Source organism: Vulpes lagopus, chromosome 2 (genome assembly GCF_018345385.1).
Source record: "Vulpes lagopus strain Blue_001 chromosome 2, ASM1834538v1, whole genome shotgun sequence".
Lineage (NCBI taxonomy): Eukaryota > Metazoa > Chordata > Mammalia > Carnivora > Canidae > Vulpes > Vulpes lagopus.
Genome location: NC_054825.1, coordinates 128,868,355 through 128,888,189, shown reverse-complemented (window position 1 = coordinate 128,888,189; position 19,835 = coordinate 128,868,355). Strand labels below are relative to the sequence as shown.

General features: G+C 41.6%; 1 protein-coding gene across 6 annotated transcripts in view; it reads right to left on the bottom strand.

The window, feature by feature from the left end:
* Positions 1-235: 235 nt before the first annotated feature.
* The window catches only part of FANCC (FA complementation group C), a 272,119-nt gene continuing 252,519 nt past the window's right edge, over positions 236-19,835 (bottom strand). For 5 of the 6 annotated variants that reach the window (XM_041735278.1, XM_041735305.1, XM_041735299.1 and 2 more), the window contains 5 exons: positions 17,648-17,729; positions 14,853-15,027; positions 10,850-11,056; positions 2,833-2,937; positions 236-1,403 (listed from right to left, as the gene is read on the bottom strand). In XM_041735278.1, the coding sequence (XP_041591212.1) occupies positions 1,215-1,403; positions 2,833-2,937; positions 10,850-11,056; positions 14,853-15,027; positions 17,648-17,729 (758 nt within the window). In that variant the 3' untranslated portion in view covers positions 236-1,214. The remainder of the gene's footprint in view (positions 1,404-2,832; positions 2,938-10,849; positions 11,057-14,852; positions 15,028-17,647; positions 17,730-19,835) is intronic. The other variant, XM_041735303.1, reaches the window with a different exon arrangement.

The window sequence follows — 19,835 nt, the reverse complement described above, 5'->3', positions numbered from 1 at the left end:
GGGGAAATTTTTTTCAATTGATATGAAGTAAATATTGGGGTTACCGATTCATTAGAAAATTCTAATTCTGGGATCCCTGGGTGGCGCGGCGGTTTGGTGCCTGCCTTTGGCCCAGGGCGTGATCCTGGAGACCCGGGATCGAATCCCACGTCAGGCTCCCAGTGCATGGAGCCTGCTTCTCCCTCTGCCTATGTCTCTGCCTCTCTCTCTCTCTCTGTGACTATCATAAATAAATAAAAATTAAAAAAGAAAAAAAAAAAGAAAATTCTAATTCTGAGGCCACCTGGGTGGTTCAGTTGGTTAAAACATCTGTGTTAGGTCATGATCTCAGGGTCCTGGGACTGAGCCCTGCATCTGGAGGCAGAAGTCTACTTACTACTCCTGGTCCGTTGGCCCCACCCCCCATGCTCTCTTTCTCAAATAAGTAAAACCTTAAAAATAAAAATTCTAATTCCCACTTTGGTTAACCAGACAACTGATACATAATCTCTTCTAATGCTTCCAGAACGTATTCTATACTGTCCCCTGTCAGCCATCTTTGAAGTCACATGAACTCCTCTGGTGGCAGTGTTTAGCAAATAGAGTTATCACGGGAACTGACTTTATCTCATTGCCAGGCAGTGTTGTTCTCCACAGCAGGGCTGTTCATGTGCCCAACGCTGAGCAGTGGTCCCCGGTCATTACCACTTTGCCAGCAATCTTGAGTGGGCTCTGCTTCCTCTCTCAAGTGCCCAAGAAACTCCTTGCTGAAGAATTTCTTAGGGAACCAAAACAGTATGGTTTTATCTCAAATCTCTATGGATCAAAAGGACCACCAGTAACAATACCGTGACTTATGAAAAAAGAGACCTGTGGAAAAGGACTAAGTTACTTTTTTAAATGATCAGTAGTTCATGATCCATTTCTTGGTCCAAAGACTTTGAACTACTCAAATAATAGTTGTGTGTCTTGGTTTCATGTAAGGGAAAACAAATAAAAATCTGTTCTCCTATCTAAGCCTTTCCTTTAGTGATTCTCTGACAGCTAGGCAGAGTGGGGAGGGAATGCTCAAGGCACAATCCAGTCATGAATAATAAACTGGACTGGGCTTGGGCTAAAAAAATCTGTCTTCTCACTTCATAAAATATGTACGAGCAGATCTTGCCAAGATGTCTATGGCTCATTCTCACGACTTGTTCCACGAAGAAGCAGGCTCACCATTGTCTCTATAGCCCTCAGGGATCCTGGTCCCTGCAACCACGGCCCACGTTCAACGGGCTCGTACTAGACGCGTGCAGCTCTGCCAGGAGCTCTCGGGCCAGTTTTCTTGACCTTGGGGCTTCCTCACAGAGATGATCCCATCTGTACAAGGTCTGGTCAAGGAAGCCAATAATCTCATGGGTTATCTCATCAGTTGGAGCCACCTGCAATGAGGACAGAGGAGAAAGAAAACTAAAACACTAACTAGACAGATCCATCTCTTGGTCCAGTGAACCAACTGTACACACCCTGCAAGCAGTTGCATTTCTATTAGCTTTGAAGGGCTCTTGTTTGCAAGGTGGTCAGCAGAGCAAGTCTGTTCTGAGGTTGGCCATCCAGCAAGCAGTCATTTCCTAGCTATCACTCTCTTTGGACAGGGTGGCCAGAAACCCAGAGAGGCTACAAAGCAGCACCACGTTTCCTGGAATGCCAGTCACATGCCGTGCTGTGGGGAGTGAAGGCAAGTGAGCGTGCTATGGCCTGACCATCTGCAAAAGGCTCACACTGATATGAGAACTGGAAACTACTGGAAGGAAAATGCCACCCATTTTCACACAAACAGCTTTATAAATGGCATTCTTGGGCTAGCAACCCACTCCACTTGTTTTTTAATAGACATCTAAGGTTTTAACATCTAATTCTCAAGGGAAGCAGGAAACAAAGGAATTGTAAATTCTACTAAATACAGCCTCAAGGCATTCTTAGTTGTTGGGGCTTCTAAGTATTTTCCTAAGAATTTCAGCTCAGCAAAAAGGGAAGGGTGAGAACCTTACAACTGAATTGTGTGAAGAATTCACTGTGACACAAGAACATTGAGAAGCCCTGATTTTGAGAGTAATCGACATACTCATTCTGTGTGTGGCACTTTATAGGGATCCTCGGTCAAATATTGAATCAGCCATCGCAGCCAAAGGTCAGCTTCCTCTCCATGTCCACACTGGGTCTTCTGGTGCACCTGGACTATCCCACTGCCCTGGAAGCCCTTTGATCCGGGGGCCACCACCTCTGACGGGCAGTTGAGGCAGATGCTCTGGCAGCAAGGGATGCCATGGGGCACACCTCGACAGCATTAGCTCTCTTCAACCCGGGCTGAGAGGGGCTCTGCCAGGGTGTTGGGAGCAGGCTACCAGCCTGGGTAGGGTTCGCTGTAGCCCTTGGTGTCCACATTACCACTGTATGGTGTTTACTCAGAATTCCAGATGCTATGGATGATCTCTGTCAGATACAGTCTGTCTCTGTGGATGAAACTGCCTAAGCCTCCCTGGGACACCTTAAAAGAGTTCATCTACTTCCTAGACCCTAAATGTGCAGAGAGTGCCAACGATCCTAGGGTCCCTCCTGGGCTGTTGGCATGCCGGCGGTGTAGCCATTCAGCTGACTGTGGAGGTCGCCTGCTCTGACACCGTCATCTTGACAAACCAGCTCAGCCTCACACTGTTCCACTCACCGTCTCTAGTCACACATGCCGGCCTCCCTGAGGCTGAGGGAGGCAACCTGCATTGTTGACTGAGGTGCATCTGTAGAGAGGCTAAATTCATTTGAGTTCAACAACTATAGAACTGAACTCTATTTCAGATGCTAGCTCATTTTTACCTGGGAATTGTTGTGGTCCAGAAATAAAGCCAGCAGGAGAAGGAGAGAGAAACATGAACTCTGGGCAGGAGAAATCTCACCACCACCTGAGCCGCTTGTCTCCTCCTAGTCAAAGAGGAAGTGAGCAGGGTAAGAAACCTAACAGCCAGGAGCAGATCACTGGGCATGAAGGGGCAGGGGTTCAGAGGAACAAGGTCAGTGAGAATTCACAGAAGCCCACGGTGGGCAGAGCTGATTACAGGGGCCTGCACAGAGGCCAGAGAAGCAGTTTGTAGGGCATGTCCTAAGCAGATGCTGGGGTGTGGGACCATATTTAGGTAGGGCTCAGACACGCAGCCACTGCTGTCTGCAGCCCAGAGTGTGCACAGCGTGCCAGAGCTGATGCTGCGTAAGGACAGGGCCAGGGCGCCTGCCCAAGAGCTGCTCTGCTTGGGCCTGAGTTCACATCACAGCTGGTCCTGGTTGGGTCCTGGAGGGCTGCTGGAAGAAAAAGGCCATCCCACCAAAGCCAACACTTCTACCATTTGGCCACCACCCACTCCCAGGCTAAGCAGATCCGGCCCAGGGCTCCTTCCAGGGCACTCCCAGAGAGAGGAAATGATGAGATAGAGGGGACGAGAACAAATCCATGGGAGACTGGCAATGGGCAGAGGAGTCCTTCCATCTGTCCTATTTGTAGCTATATTAGCCAGGCTGCCTTCAGCCTGTCATGAGGCCACTGCAGGAAGCCTTCCAGTTGGGAAGTCTGGTATGTTACTAAAAATAGTTTCAAAATGCCCATAAGGACATTTTGTCCAGGAGGCTGTCTCAGTCATGACAGATGTGCTCCAAAGTGCCCAGACAGCTAGTACCTGCTAAAAGCCAGTGTCTGAAGAGCAACATGGGGTTTCCCCTTCAATAAATTTTTTTCAGCTGAGCTGACTTATGATATTTTATGAAAATGAAACTGGGGGTTTCACACTTCCTTCAGCCTCAGGTGTAGGTGGGAAGCATTAATGTACAGCTAGAACTGGATGGTTTTGTGGGAATGGACTGCCCAGGAAAGGCAGCAAACCTGAACTGGTGACATACTCTAGGCTCTTTACTCTCAGCACCTTCTCTCTCGGAGAGACTTAGGGTGATCCATTCTGAATAGGGACTGTTTCCCCAGTGGTCTCTTGTGCAGAAGCTGTTCAGTCAGCCCTCAGTTCTTCAGGAGAAATTGCTCTAAAGGTAAGTATAGATTCAGTGTGTCTGTGGAAATTGGCAAGTTCAGTGTCTTCCTATATTGCCACCTTGGACCAAAATTCATGACTTACTTATTTTATAAATGGAAGTTTGTACCTCTTAATTCCCTTCACCCATTTTGTCTCCTCCCCCTCCCCCACTACAACCACCACACTGGTAACTATCAGTTTGTTCTCCATATCTATGAGTCTGTTTCTATTTTATTTTACTTTTTCATTTAAGTTTTAATTTTTATTTTTCCTTAAACAGTTAAGGACATTTTAATTTTATCTACCTATGTACTTTAAGTATGCTCTATGCAGGGCTTGAACTCATGACCCCAAGATCAAGAGTTGCACGGTCTGCCAACTGAGCTAGCCAGGTGTCCTTGTTCTATTTTTTAGATTCCACATACAAGTGAAATCATGTGGCATTTATATTTCTCTTTCTTTATTATTTTTTAAAGATTTTATTTATTTATTCATGAGAGAGACACAGAGGCAGAGACACAGGCAGAGACACAAGCAGGCTCCCCGTAGGGAGCCCAATGCAGTGTCAGATCCCTGGGATCACGACCTGAGCCGAAGGCAGATGCTCAACTGCTGAGCCACCCAGGTGTCTCTATTATTATTTTTAAAAATCCTTCTCTTGGGTAGCCTGGGTGGCTCAGTGGCTTAGCGCCACCTTCAGCCCGGGGCATGATCCTGGATGCCCGGGATCAAGTCCCACATCGGGCTCCCTGCATGAGCCTGCTTCTCCCTCTGCCTGTGTCTCTGCCTCTCTCTCTCTGTGCTTCTCGTTAATAAATAAATACTATCTTTAAAAAAAAATCCTTCTCTTTCTTATTTCAAGGTAAGGTCTATCCATGTTGCAAATGGCAATATTTCATTTTTAATGGCTAAGTAATATTGCATTTGTATACCACATCCTTTTTATCTTTTCATCTATTAATGGACACTTAGTTTGTTTCCTATCTTGGCTATAATAAATAATGCTACAATGAACATAGGGCTGCATATTATCTCTTTGAATTGGTGTTTTCATTTTCTTCAGATAAATAACTAGAAGTGGAATCGCTGGATCATACAGTTTTATTTTTAATTTGCTGAGGGACTTCATACTGTTTTCTGTATGTCTGCACCAATTTACATTCCATCTATAGTGTACAGGTTCTCTTTTCTCCACATTCTTGTCAACACTTTGTGTCTTTTTTGGTAATAGCCCATCTGACAGATGTGAGGTGATACTTTATTGTGGTTTTGATTTGTGGTTCTTTGATGGTTAGTAATGATGAGCATCTTTTCTCTTGGCCACCTGTATTTCTTTGGAAAAATGTCTTTTTTAAGTCCTCTGCCCATTTTTTAATAATTTTTTAAAAATTGTGTAAGTTCTTTATATATTTTGGATATTAACCTCTTATCATATGTATGACTTGCATATATCTCCTCCCATTCAGTAGGTTACCTTTTCATTTTGTTGATGGTTTCTCTCACTGTGCAAAAAAAGCTTTTTGGTTTGATGTAATCCCATTTATTTTATTTTAGCTTTTGTTGCCCTTGCCTGAGGATACGGTTTCAAAAAAATATTGCTAAGATTGATGTCAAAGAGCTTACCACCTATGTTTTTTCTTCTAGGAGTTTTACGGTTTTAGGTCTTATAGTCAAGTCTATAATCCATTTTGAATTTACTTTTATATATGGTATAAGAGAGTGTTCCTGTTTTCTGAGCACCATTTACTGAGTGTCTTTCCCCACTGTATATTCTTGCCTCCATTCTTGTAGATTAACCATATATGTGTGGATCTACTTCTGGACTCTCTATTCCATTGATCAAAATGTCTGTTTTGTGCCAGAATCATTCTGTTTTGATTATTATAGCTCTGTAGTACAGTTTGAAATCAGGGCATGTGTTACCTCCACCTTTGTTCTTTCTCAAGACTACTTTGCCTATTTCAGATCTTTTGTGGTTCCATATAAAACTTAGGTTTCTTTGTTCTAGTTCTGTGAAAAATGCCACTGGTATTTTGATGGGGATTGCAGTGAATCTGCAGATTGCTTTGGGCAATAAATTTAACAATATTAATTCTTCCAATTCATAAGCATGGAATATCTTTCCATTTATTTGTGTTGTCTTCAATTTCTTTCATCAATGTCTTATAGTTTTCAGAGTACAAAGTCTTTCATCCTTTTGGTTAAATTTATTCCTACATATTTTATTCTTTCTAATGCAATTGTAAATGGGACTGTTTTCTTAATTTCACCTGATGCTTCATGATTAGTGTATAGAAATGTAACTGGTTTCTGTATGGTAATTTTGTATACTGTGACTTTACTAAATTCATTTATTAGCTCTAGTAGTTTTTTTGGTGGAGTCTTTAGGTAGTTTTCTAAATATAGAACCATGTCATCTGCAAATAGTGATAGTCTTGTTTCTTCCTTACCAATCTGGATGCCTTTTCTTTTTCTTGCCTGATTGCTATGGGTAGAACATCCAGTAATATGTTGAATAAAAGTGGTGAGAGGAGCATCCTTGTCTTGTTGATCTTAAAGAAAAAGCTTCCATCCTTTTTTCACCACTGAGTATAAGTTAGCTGTGGGTTTGTCATATATGGCCCCTATTATGATGAGGTACATTCCTTCTGTACCCACCCTGTTGAGAGTTTTTATCATAAATGGATGTTTAATTTTGTCAGATGATGCTTTTTCTGCATCTGTTGAGATGATCATAGATTTTTATGCTCTGTATTGTTGAATTTGGTTTGCTAATATTTTGTTGAGGACTTCAGTATTTATGTTCATCAGGGATTTGGGCCTGTAGTTTTTTTTTTTTTTTTCTTTGTGTGTGTGTGTGTGTGTGTGTGTGTGTGTGTGGTGTCCTTATCTGGTTTTGGTATAAGGGTAATAGTGGCCTCATGAATACACTTGAAAGCATTCCTTCCTCTTCAATTTTTTGGAGTAATTTGAGAAGCACAGCACATTAACTCTTATCTATCTATTTACTTATTTACAGAGAGTAAGCGGGGAAGAGGCAGAAGGAGAGTGAGAATATTAAGCATGCCCAGCATACCCAACTCGCGGCTTGATCTTATGACCCTGACATTATGACTTGAGCTGAAGTCAAGAGTCAGTTGCTTAACCGATGGAGCCACCCAGCACCCCATTAATCCCTTAAATATTTGGTAGAATTCACCTGTAAGGTTGTCTGGTCCTGGAATTTTGTCTTTTTTGGAGTTTTAAATTTACTGATTCAATTTCATTACTTGTAATAAGTCTACTCATATTTTCTATTTCTTTGTGATTCAGTCTTGCATGGTTGCTTGTTTCTAGGAATTTATCCATTTCTTCTAGGTTTTTCAATTTGTTGGTGTGTAACTATTTGTAGTAATATCTTATGATCCTTTGTATTTCTGCAGTGTCAGCTATAACTTCTTTCATTTCTGATTTTAATTATTTCAGCCTTCTCTTTTTTACCTTGGTGAGTCTGGCTGAAGGTTTTTAAATTTTACCTTTTTAAAGAACCAGGTTTTAGTTTCACTGATCTTTCCCTGTGTGTGTGAGTATTTGGTTCCTCTTTTATTTCTGCTCCTATCGTTAGTATCCTCTTACTTCTACTAACTTTGGGCTTTGCCTGTTCTCTTTGTAGTTCCTTTAGATATATTTAGGTATGAAGTTTAGGTTATTTACTTGGGATTTCCTGTTTCTTGAGGTGGGCTATGAACTTCTCTTTCAATTGCATTTGCTATCCGTCATAAATATTTGGAAAGTTATTCCCATTTTCATTTGCCTCATGGTATCTCATTTGTCTCAGGTGACAAAAACGCCTCCAACACTTTCATGATTCAAAAATGCCTGCTGCTGACTTTTTGAAATAACTTTTAACTTTAGAGCAGTTTTAAGATTTATAGTTTACTGAAAAGATAATACAGAGACCCCGTATCTTCCACATCTAGTTTTCCCATTGTTAACATCTTACATTATTATAGTACATTTGTCACAATTAATAAACCGATATGGATACATTTTTATTAACTAAAGGCCAAACTTTATTCTGATCTCCCCAATTTTTCCCTGATGTCCTCTTTTTGTTCCAGGATCACATCCAAGATACAGCATATTTAATTTTCATGACTCCTTATGCTCCTCTTGGCTATAACAGTTCCTCATACTTTCCTTTTTTTGTGGCCTGGACAGGTTTGAGGAGTACTGGCTAGGTATTTTGTTTAATGCCCCTCAATTGGGGCTTGTCAATTGCTTTTCTCAATATTAAACTGGTGCTGTAGGTTTTGGGTAGGGAGACCACAGAAGTCAAGTGCCATTTTCATCACATTATTATATTAAGGGTACCTATAGTCAACATGACTTATCACTGTTCATGCTGACCTTGATCAGTTGGCTGAGGTAGTGGCTGAAAAGTGATTATTGTAACTTGCACCTGGAGGCAGCCTGGGTGGCTCAGCGGTTTAGCACCGCCTTCAGCCCAGGGTGTGATCCTGGAGGTCCGGGATCGAGTCCCACATCGGGCTCCCTGCATGGAGCCTGCTTCTCCCTCTGCCTGTGTCTCTGTCCCTCTCTCTGTGTGTCTCTCATGAATAAATAAAATCTTTAAAAAAAATTATTAAAAAAATAAAAAACTTGCACCTGGCCAGAGATAAAACGTTAGTTGTTACTGAGGTCTATGGACACATGGACATTTTTTTTTAGCTCTCATCTATGGAGTTCATCCACCCTAAACAGACTTGAAATTAAGTGAGGTATGCATTGTATAAAATTATACAATAGATTTTGTGCTGGGATAGACCCTGAAGAGATGAAACCCAGCATGTGTGACAGGGGAGTCCTCTTTTTCTCTTGGAAATGCCAAGGCTCTTGAGAAGCCTATCTGAACATGAGAGGCAGGGCAGACAGACTGGCTGCTGTGGCCTCCCTCCTCCATGCTGACTGTTCTACTAGGACTGTGGAGAACTTCCTGACTGCTGGCTTCTGGGGTTCTTGACAGTTCCACTTATTACTGGGACTCTTCTCATATTCACATTCAAACAGAACCTGCACAGGGAAGGGAGCAAGAGGGGGTGGGGTTTTCTGGGTGCTGGGAACATTCCTTTCTTGAATTGGTTGCTGGCTGCTTGGTAATTTTTGGTTTATGAACATTAATCAAGCTGTACATTTTTCTGTATGCACATGTTAATAAAAAATAAAAACAAAAGCAAATAAAAACTCCAAGAGCCAGTATGTGGATGCTTTTTAAATTTGCTTTTAACCATTTTTAAGTGGACAATTCACTAGCATGAAGTAAATTCACAATACTGTACAACCATCACTAACCATTACTACTATCCATTTCAAAGAACTTTTTCATTATCTCAAACAAGCACTCCATCCATCTCCCCTGACCAGCTCTTGGTAACCTCTATTCTACTTTTTGTCTCTATAAATATGCTATTCTAGGTACCTCATATAAGTGAATCATACAGTATGTGTCCTTTTGTGTCTGGTTTATTTTCATTAGTATAATGTCCTCAAAGTTCATCCATGTGGTAACATGTATTATAACTTCATTTTTAAGGCTTAAAAATATCCCACTGTATGTACAGACATTTTATTTATCCATTTATCTGCAGATAGACAGTTGGGTTGTTTGCACCTTTTGGCTATTGTTGTGCTATGCTCTTATGAACAGGAGTGGCTAAGTGTTTAATTCTATAAATTCTTTTACACAGAAGTAGAATTGCCAGATCATATGGTAATTCTGGTTAACTTTTCCAGGAACCACCAGACTCGTCCACAGTGGCTGCACAATTTTAATATTCCCAACCAGATATATATGAAAGTTCCAGTTTTTTTTTTCTTTTTTTTTTTTTTTTGAGATTTCCCCTTTCTCTATTCCTTACCAACACTTTTTCTTTTCCATTTTGTTTTATTTATAATAGCCATTCTAGTGGGAGTGGAGTATGACTTCATTGTGGGTTTTGATTTGCACTTCCCTAATGGCTAATAATGCTGAGCATTTTTTCATGTGCTTAATGGCCATTTGTATGTCTTCCTTGGAGAAATGTCAATTCCAGTCTGTTGCCCACTTTTGAATTGGATTTTTGCTGTTGCTGAGTTGTAAGTTCCTAATATATTGTGTATATTAAACCCTTATTGGATACATGATTTCCAAATATTTTCTTCCCATGCCATGAATTTATCTTTCACTGTCTTGCTAGTATCTTTTGATGAACAAGAGGTTTTAATTTTGAGGAAGTTCAATTTATCTATTTATTGTTGTTGTTGCCTATGCCTTTGGTGACATTATTCAGGAAGTCACCATCCAGTGCCATGCATGATACTCACTTCTGACTTGGACCATTTTTTATCCCTCATGCCAGCTGGACTTCAGGAAGGAATTCTTTGTAATAAGAAAACATTTTTTTTTTTTTTTTAATTAACAAACAAAACTCTTCGGATTGCTGCAGTGAACACATCTCACTGAAGCCTTCATGAGGAGGAAGAGAGTCATGCAATGTAACTGGAAGAATAAGTACAGGGGAGATAGAAGACCTAGCTTTTGCTATGGACCCTGGCAGCAAGCCATGACCTGGAAGAAGTCACGTCCTTTCTCTGAGCCTCCATTTTCTCTTCTGAGTCATGGAGATGTTGCAAGGGGCTGGCTCTGGGGTCCATCCCAACTATCAACTTCACTGCCTGCCTATCCATGTCTGGATAGGCAGCCTGGTATACACACTTGTGAAAGGCCAGGCCCTTGGGTGGACAATCCACCTCTTCCCTGGAATATGAATGAGAATTAGCATGCTAGAAAAGGAAACACTTACAAGGGTGATGACTTCCCAGGCAATGGCATGGCCTCCAGGAGCCCAGAGCAGGAAGTTCAGGAGGAGGCGCCTGCTCAGCTGTTGACACAAAGCTGGTCTGGGGTCTCTGTCTGGGCTCTCTGCAGCTACTGCCTGTAGATCCTTGGCTGAGAGAGTTGGACTTCTGAACAGCTTCTTAAGGTGGATGAGTGCTGCTTTTAACTCCACCTGGGAAATAGAATTTCAGGGTGAGAGATTAGGGAAGAGTGAGGGCATGCACTGTTCTAGGATTTATGTGGGACTTTGAAGCAAGCCCCCAGAAAGAAAAGAGGACTGGCGCCCAAGGGAAGGCAGACAGAGGCAACTCATGTCTGAGCTTACACACTGCTTTACACAAACCCAAATGGGTGTAATAGAAATTTGACTTTCTCTCATCTTGTTCACTAAGCAGCAAGGCACCATGCCAAAAATGGACTTTTTTTTTTTTTTAAAATAAGAAAGGAAACGGAGAAAAATCCTCAGCAGAATGTAGCCAGATTTTTATATTGTGGGAAAAAGAACAAAAAGCTCCTTGAAGACTCGCTTACTATCACAGCCACAAATCAATTAAAGCCGCATGCAACTGGATCTCCACTGAGCCAATGTTCTGATAAGAATGAGGTTTGCCTTTTGCCTTTTGCTATCTTTGAGGGGAGGAAACACACACACAACACACACCACATTTGTTTTGTTTTAGACACTGGGACAGTCTGTTCATACATGTTTAAAGCCCAAGCAGAGGTCACAAGTCTGTGGAATCCACATAATAATGGTGATTGTTATAGGTCTGTGGGTTGTTTTTGCATAAAAAATACTTATTTCATGCTGAGACTTCTGCTTGCTATTAAGAATGGTATATCAAGTTGTGACTTGGAAAACAAAGAAAAAACTGAAAGCCATAGATCCAAAATGCCATATGGTACTCACGAACAGCTATGTTCTGTCACTTTTGGAAGAATACTTAGGCCTATTCTGAGAATTCCCATGACCAATTTTATGGATTTTGTGAGTCTTTTTTTTTTTTCCCTTCCTGGAAGTTAAGGCCTTATTCAATGAAGTCTGTCATAAACTCCAGTACACTAGGAGTGCTGTGTGAGCTATTCTGACCACAGTCCAAGACCGTGAGAAACTGCACCACAGGGCTCTTCCACAGAGCATGGCAGCATTCCAACAGGAGAGGGCTACTCTCTCACCACCTCCTTCTGTCAGCTGGACCCAGCCTGCCCTCATCTGATGGTGTCTATGGGAGCCCAAGACCCTCCTGCCATTGAAATGGTGTGCAAAAATCTCAGAGCTTAAGAAGCCAGTCTTCATATCCATTTTCTTCTTGTCTGAAGAAAATCTTCTTGACTTTCTACCCTTGTTCAGTACTCCCTAAGACTGATCTTTACCCAGACCATCTTTTCCTTCAAATTCCTTCTGTGTCCATAAACTTCCACCTGACATGCCAAAAACTTAAATGCTTTTTAATTTGTTTTTAGGTAAAAGACATAAGCTTTCTTTTCTTAGTTGTACATTTTATCCTGCATTATGAAAATTTACATATGCTCACTGTAGAAAGTTTGAACAAAAAAGTATGTTAATCCACCACCCAAATAAAAGTTCTGATGTAACTTGACCTCAGGCTGGTCCTGCTCCATTTTCTCCAGGGGAGATGGAGGAAACCAGGTTCATATCCTTCTCGTCTTTTTCCCATGCCCTGTGAACACAGCACTCACTATGCACTATATTTTCTTACAGTTTTCACAATGCGCTGCAAGCAATTTCATGTATCTGTGACACGCAGTCTTTGAGAACATGATTTTTCATGGCAGAATGCTAGTTCATGGTTAGAATATGTCACCATTTATTTAGTCAGTTCCTTACTATTGAAAGTTTAGGCCATTTGTAGCATTTGCAATTATAATTATGCTCATGTAATGATATTCTTATAAATAAATCTTTGTATGGGCCTCTAATTACTTCTGTAAGATAACTCCTAGAGGGGGAATGACAAAGTTAGGGTATGAACCCTGGTCTAATTCTTAGGGATATATAAACACAGACATTGTTTGTTTTTATCATGATCCAATTCAAAGTTAGCAAAAGAAGATGCACACTGGCTAGCAGTGAACATGCTCTGCAGAGAGAAGGGTGGGTCTGTGTGGTGGATGCTCTTGCTTCCCCATTAATGAAGCTCAAGGATGGCCAGGAGAGGCAGTGCTTCTAGCCACAGAATGCTATCAGAGCTGAGCAATTAACTGGATTTAATGACACCTTTTGAGAAAAAAGCACAGATGTCAGGCTCATTCAAATCTCCCAATAATCACACTTCAAAAGCAGCTCAAAGTTGGTTTCTCAAGTCACCCAACAGACCATCAAAGGCATTAAAGCTCAAACTCAGGAAAGTGAAGAGGTACATATTAATAGTTAAGCTAGGAAAACTGGGCCTACTTGCTCCTCAGGACGTTACACACACCAGTGCCTCCAGTTGGGTACCAAGGAGGAAGAAAGAGGCTTTGGGATAAAAGATGTGGCTTCTATCACAAGACAAAGACCCACCTCTGACAGAATAAGAAGGAAGTGAACATGCTGGTGCTAAACTACTCTGAGTGAGCTTATCTGTTTTTATCCAGCATGCCAAAGCAACCCCAGAGTAACAACTATGTACGGGTTTTATTTAAAACAAACAAAAACAAGTATTAGAAAGAGATGCCAATGCAGAACTTTCCAGAAATTACATTTTTGGGGGAAAATTATTTCTCTACAGTTCAAAAGTCAATCTGTTAGTTTCTATGATCGATATACCAACTTAGCTTATAAACAATCAAACATAAAGTATATATAACAGGTCTTTGGAAATCATTAGTACTACATATATTTTAACTACAACTATTATTAAAAATAAGATGATGAAAACATAATTGGAATTTCCCCTAATTAGTTTAATTGATATTTTAAAAGGGAAATGGAAGGCTTTCTTTTTAATCATACAGCAACCCTTAAATACATATGTGGATTTTGATAATTTCTTAAAAATGTTCTATTTTTGATCTGAAATAAATTATCACCAAATTTCAACCTTTTAAGATCCAAAACTTTCTTTCCTCTGCCATGCAAGCCTTTTAACAAGTAAAATATACAGACAATTCTGTACTAGTCTCTGCTTTTTTTCAAATAACAGAAAACATCAAGCAAATAGGAACACTACTCTCTACATAAAGAAACCTGTTCCCTCTAATTATTAAAATTAGCAAAAAGTGCTGGCAGTTAACATTTTAAAAACCAGCAGATAAATGTTTGCAAGGGAGGAGCCAATGCCTTTAATCAAAGCATTGCTTCCTGTAATCATTATATTCCACATAAAATAACAACTCTCTGCCACGTCTAGTACTTAGTGACTCTGTTATATTTAGGGAATGCCCAAGTCCTTTTTCAGAAACTAAGGGGTTAATATCAGACTACTTTAGTAAGAGTTCTAAACAAAGCCAGTAATGTGAGGATCTGTTGACTGATCCAAGAAAGCAGTAAGTCAAGACGGAAGCAGACAGGGCCAGGCTGTTGATCAGAGAGAGGACAGTGTTCCTCAGAAGTGTTCCTCAGTCAGACACTGCATAGCAAGTGCTAGAGAGTGTGGCCCTTGGGCCAGGAGCATCTGTAAATGAGGGCATAGGTGGCAACTGAGCAATAACAGATAAAACAACGTAGGGAACAGAGGGCTATGCCTCATTTCCTTCATGCTTCCCAGGAAAGCAGAGTGGCAGTGTTCTATCTCCAGTGAACTCTGTGAGGCAAGAAGATGTCTCCAACCACAAACCCAGGACATATGCACTCACTCATCTGGGTGGACACTGACATGCTTCCACAATGAACACAGTGAACATTCAGTGTTTAGGTGCCTGGGGGTTAGTGGAAGCCAAACCCACTATAGAGCCCCTTCCTTTAGCATGCTTGCGGATTTGGAAATGGACCTGGAGCACCACATGCAGTGGGCCCTGCCACCCACCATGATCTTGGCTCTCTGCAGACTCCCGTCACGTGGGCTGTAGCTGAATGCCAAGAGCCACAGCAGGGCCTCAGAGGATTCAGTTTCTGACATCACTAACTGCTCAGCCGCAATATCAGCCCATACTCCAAAGTGAATGAACAAAAACCAGCACTCAAAGGGACCTCCGTAGGACCTGGAACAGAACCAAAACACATGGCAGCCGGGCAACTTCATTTCTTTCTCCTTTTGGTTCTTAAAGCAACTGTAATGTTTGTGAATGATTGGCTTAAATTGTTCTTATCCACTGAAGTACAACTTGCAAGGAATACAAGTTAGACTTGGAAATGTAGCTCACAATGCCACTTTGAACTCATCACAGGAGACCTTCAAAGGCAGGTCTTTCAGAACCCCGTGTGCCTGAGGACTTCAGACATTTAAAACTTTGTATCCAAGGACCATAAGTTGAGTACAGGCCTTTGACAAAGAAAGATTCTGGACCATGATGGACAGGAATGCTACAAGATGAGAACCTGCAGGCACCCCTCTGCTGTCTGCATAGCCTGCACAGCTGGGCTGCTGTGGAAAGCAGGCCCTCCCCACTACTAGGCAGCCAGCCAGGTAGCTCCTGAGCAAGAAATGAGGGGGTTCCTGGGGGCCCAGGTAGATACCAGAGGGATAGTGCATGTTTTCTGTCTGCATCAGAAAACATGCACTATTTCCTTTCTGACAAAACACAAGGTTCTGGTCCGTATTTTGGCAATTATGAATTTTGAATGGGCTGCATTCTATATTCTTTCTTGTCATCGCATATATGTCCAAGCTGAAAAGTTAGAAGCTATCCGTTTGTCATGTTGGGAACTGAGAGGTGCACTGGTTGTTTAAAGGGTAGACTCTGCACGAGGAAAAGACCCATTAATTACAGTGATCATGCCAGCAGCTTAACATCTCCTCTGGAGAAAATGGGGCAAGACTGGCCTGAGATCAATTTAGATCAGAACTTTCCTTCTGAACCCGGGAAACTCCTGGAACAGGAGAGTTCTAGGCCCCTCTTGGCTGGATCTGGGTCTGCTGCATCTGTTCCAAGAATAAGCTATTAAATGTTTTGAAATCTAGCTGTGGAACAGTAGAGAGAAAAGAAGAAAGGGGAGTATTTTTAAAAAAATATTCTATTTATTTAATCATGAGACACACAGAGAGAGGCAGAGACACAGGAAGAGAGAGAAGCAGGGTCCCTGTGAGGAGCCCAGTGCAGCACTCGATCTCAGGACCCCGGGATCATGCCCTGAACCAAAGGCAGATGCTCAACCGCTAAGACACCCAGGCGTCACAAAAGGAGAATATTAAACTTATTTGTCCCACAGGAGGGAAAGGTGGTGCTCTGTGGGCTGCATCAGTGGCCAGCTGGGTTATGATGTCTCAAAAGCTCCACAAGGGGACAGGCTCCACAAGGTTCTTCCCTACAGATCTCACTATAAGCTGAGCCAGGACTCTCTCATGCTCCCAGCTCCAAGGCAGGCATCACACCTGGATCAGAGCTCATGGCTTGTCTTGCAGGAATGGGCCTGGTCTTCTCTTTTCTACTAGTAACTGAGTGTGTAAGGCAGTCCCTGAGGCTGGCTGAGAAACTGTCTGAACCTCCTCACCCACCCTTCCTTGCAGACAGACCCTCAAATTTAATTAAAGCAGATCTAAGTTAGGTAGGAGTCCCATGAGATTTTAGGTCTAGGTTCTGCTCTTCAACAGAGACAACTCGAAAGGATGCACATGGGGCTGACAGGTATTACAGGTTGCTAGCGTGGCCAATACTCTGATTCCCACTTGGCTACTAGCTCTCATGAACATAAGGAACACCAACCAGAATACAGGATGGCTCAGTGAGATTACAGAGAATTTCATGAGGGAATAGTGGCAAAAGGAACAAATAAAGACAGTCTTAGTAGGTTAGTATAGACTACAAATAAAATATTTGTACTCTACAAAAAAGTAAGTTGAGAGAAAGCTGAAGGGTGTTATGTTAAAGGAACTTAGTAAAGCCTAAATGTGACTGCTTTTAGGAAAATAATATATGTGAGAGGGTACTTAATGTCATGTGAGAAGGTAATTTAGGGGTGCCTGAGTGGCTTAGTTGGTTAAGCATCTTCCTTCAGCTCCTGTCATGATCTCGGGGTCCTGGGAATGGAGTCTAACGTTGGACTTCCTGCTCAGAGGGAAGTCTGCTTCTCCCTTTCCTTCTGCTCTTCCCTCCCACCCCTAGCTCATGTCTCTTTGCTCTCTCTCAAATAGATAAAATCTTTAAAAATTAATTTATATTAAAATGGATTTTCTAACTTTGAACAAATATTTATTAAAAAGAGGAGAAAGGGGGGGCATTTTTATCCTACTGTGCAGGAGGTTAGAATTTCCTTCCCTAGAGAATACAGAGGAAGGGAGAAGACCAAGGGATCTAGAGGGCACCACCTGTCTCCTGCATGGCTGGGGCAGGGGCAGGATGTGGACGCTGCTTTTTTTATAGGGTGGGTCTATTCTTTCTTTTGTTATGCTTGTTTGGATATTTCAAAATCCAATGCCGGCCATTATTCAGGATGGTTTCTATACAAGGTATTTACATACTTATCTGTTGATTCTGAGCTGCTCAAAATGATACATGCAGCTAGCTATCTGCTTCCTCCACTTCTCACTCAGCAACATGCTTCCCTGTTTGGAGAAGGTTACAGACCAGTAATGCCATCCCCTGTCAGCCCTCTGTAAAATGAAGATGCAGATCAAGAGAAACCACTGTGATGCAGACCTAGGAGTCGTCAGGATTTGCCTACCTGTGCGTTTGGTCTTCAACTATTTCTCTGAGCATTTCAGAAATATGTTTCAGTGTCTGAAGCCACAGTTCCTGTGGGATCTCTGTGGGTAGAGAGACAGAAGAGAGAGAGCTGAAGGAAAGTCAAACCTATTAGGATCATCTGCAGCAAGAGCAGAAGAGCTTTGGAAAAAGGCCTTATTTTTTCTGGTCCATGGGACCCACACCACTGGTCTCATGCTGTTCCCAGCTGAGGTCCAACCCTTAGGACTGGGAAGATCCTCAGTGTTACACAGAAAAACTTCAAAGGCTCTTTAACTCAGGTCCACAGAAGTAGACCAACTTCATAAGCAGCCCACCCTAGGACTGGAAATGTTATGCTACAGATACCACAGGTTTTCTTCTTTTCTATCCAACACCTCCCACCCCCCACCACTGACAATTTGTGATTTCAAAGTACATGGGGATGGTAATAAAAGTCAACAAGGAACTAAGGATAAGATGCCCAACTGTTTTTCCATGATTATGATGAATTCAGAATATTATTTCAGGTTTATAGGAAAGAAAAGGCCAGGAAAATAATACATGGGTATCATACAAACAAATGTGTTTTCTTGAGTTAATTTTTCTGGTTTAATAATTATTCCATGGTTTTAGATACATCTGAACATGTATGTATCTGCAGTTCTAAACAACATCTGAAAAAGTTACATTTCCACGCAGAGATAGATTCCATAATTAAATACATGAGAAGGTGGGACGTCTGGGTGGCTCAGTGGTTGAGCATCTGTCTTTGGCCCAGGGTGTGATCCTGGAGTTCTGGGAGCCCCACATTGGGTCCCTGCATGGACCCCGCTTCTCCCTCTGCCTGTGTCTCTGCCTCTCTCTGTGTCTCTCATAAATAAATAAAAAAATCTTAAAAAAAATACATGAGAAGGTAATATAAGTATGTGGTAAGCACTGCTAACAACTCCACAAATGTCACAGGATCACACATTATCCTTCCCTCTTCTGAATGCCTGTAAGTCTTGATTTGTAGCCTTTGAAGGCATTTTTCATTTTCTTCTTTATATTAAATATTTAGATACTTCCTTTATGTCCCCCTCTACTTGTAGCTCTCGGATAGTCAAGGCTCTTAAGTGATCTATCCTTTATGTCCACAGGACTTTATAGTGGGCACAAAATCAATTTCTGATGAATAGAAGATTCTACTATTAAAAAATACTTCAATTTTGTGAACTTAACATTCATTTTTTCCAAAAGTAATGCTAAAAAGCAGTAGAGGAGGAATTTCTACTAAAATTTACTTCTTTATATTTGGACATAAATCCAAGATGGTGACAAAAAGGAAAAGGTAAATGGCTGCATTCATACCCAGGTACCACCTTAGTCTTTTGTTTATAGATTTCCCAACTTAAAAAAAAGCAACTCCAATATTTTTTTCTGGAGCTCATCCAGCTTTTCACATAGACTAAACTCAGGCTTCTCTAATCTGCCCTAAGCTATAAAGTGTACCCCTGGGAAGAATATTGCTGACTTTTCTGTCACGTTATCAAAGTTCTCCTGTTGTGTTCCCACAGAGTAAGTTTCACAAAACCGTTGACCAGAGGTCCTACCAGCCTCATTACCACCTCCACCGCTAGCACCTGACAGGAAAGGGTCGGATGGGTCATTCTAGTGAGAACTTACATCTATTAGAAAGAGAAAGAATTGGATTTTGTAAAATGATCTAAAACTTTGAATCATCTACTTTCCTTGAACAGTTTTCTCAAGTCTCAAGAAAAAGGGAAACAAAAATGGAATAAAAAGGCAGTATCATGGGATCTTTCCTTTTCCCTTCCATAGACAGTTCAAATGCCACCTTCTCTGGCAGTCTGCTGTGTGAGTGCTGCCTTTTCCTCAGATTCCGGGCTTCAGTGGGGAAGGATATACCTTTATTCTCTATGTTTGAAATGCTGCCAAAATACAAGTTCCTAGACATGTTAACTGGTCAACCCCAGTTGGCTTAAGGATGGAATCATCATTTTCCCAACTGGATGTGGCCAACAGAAGGCTGGCAAATGAGACCAGAGAAGGCCATGATCTAATACACTTACTGAATTCTTTCAAGTCTTCCCTTGGCTTAGTTAGGAGAAATTTCCCCTAAATTTCCCAGGCTTTGTTCATCATTTTATCTTTTCTTCTGCAACAAGGCACACAGAGTGGAAAGA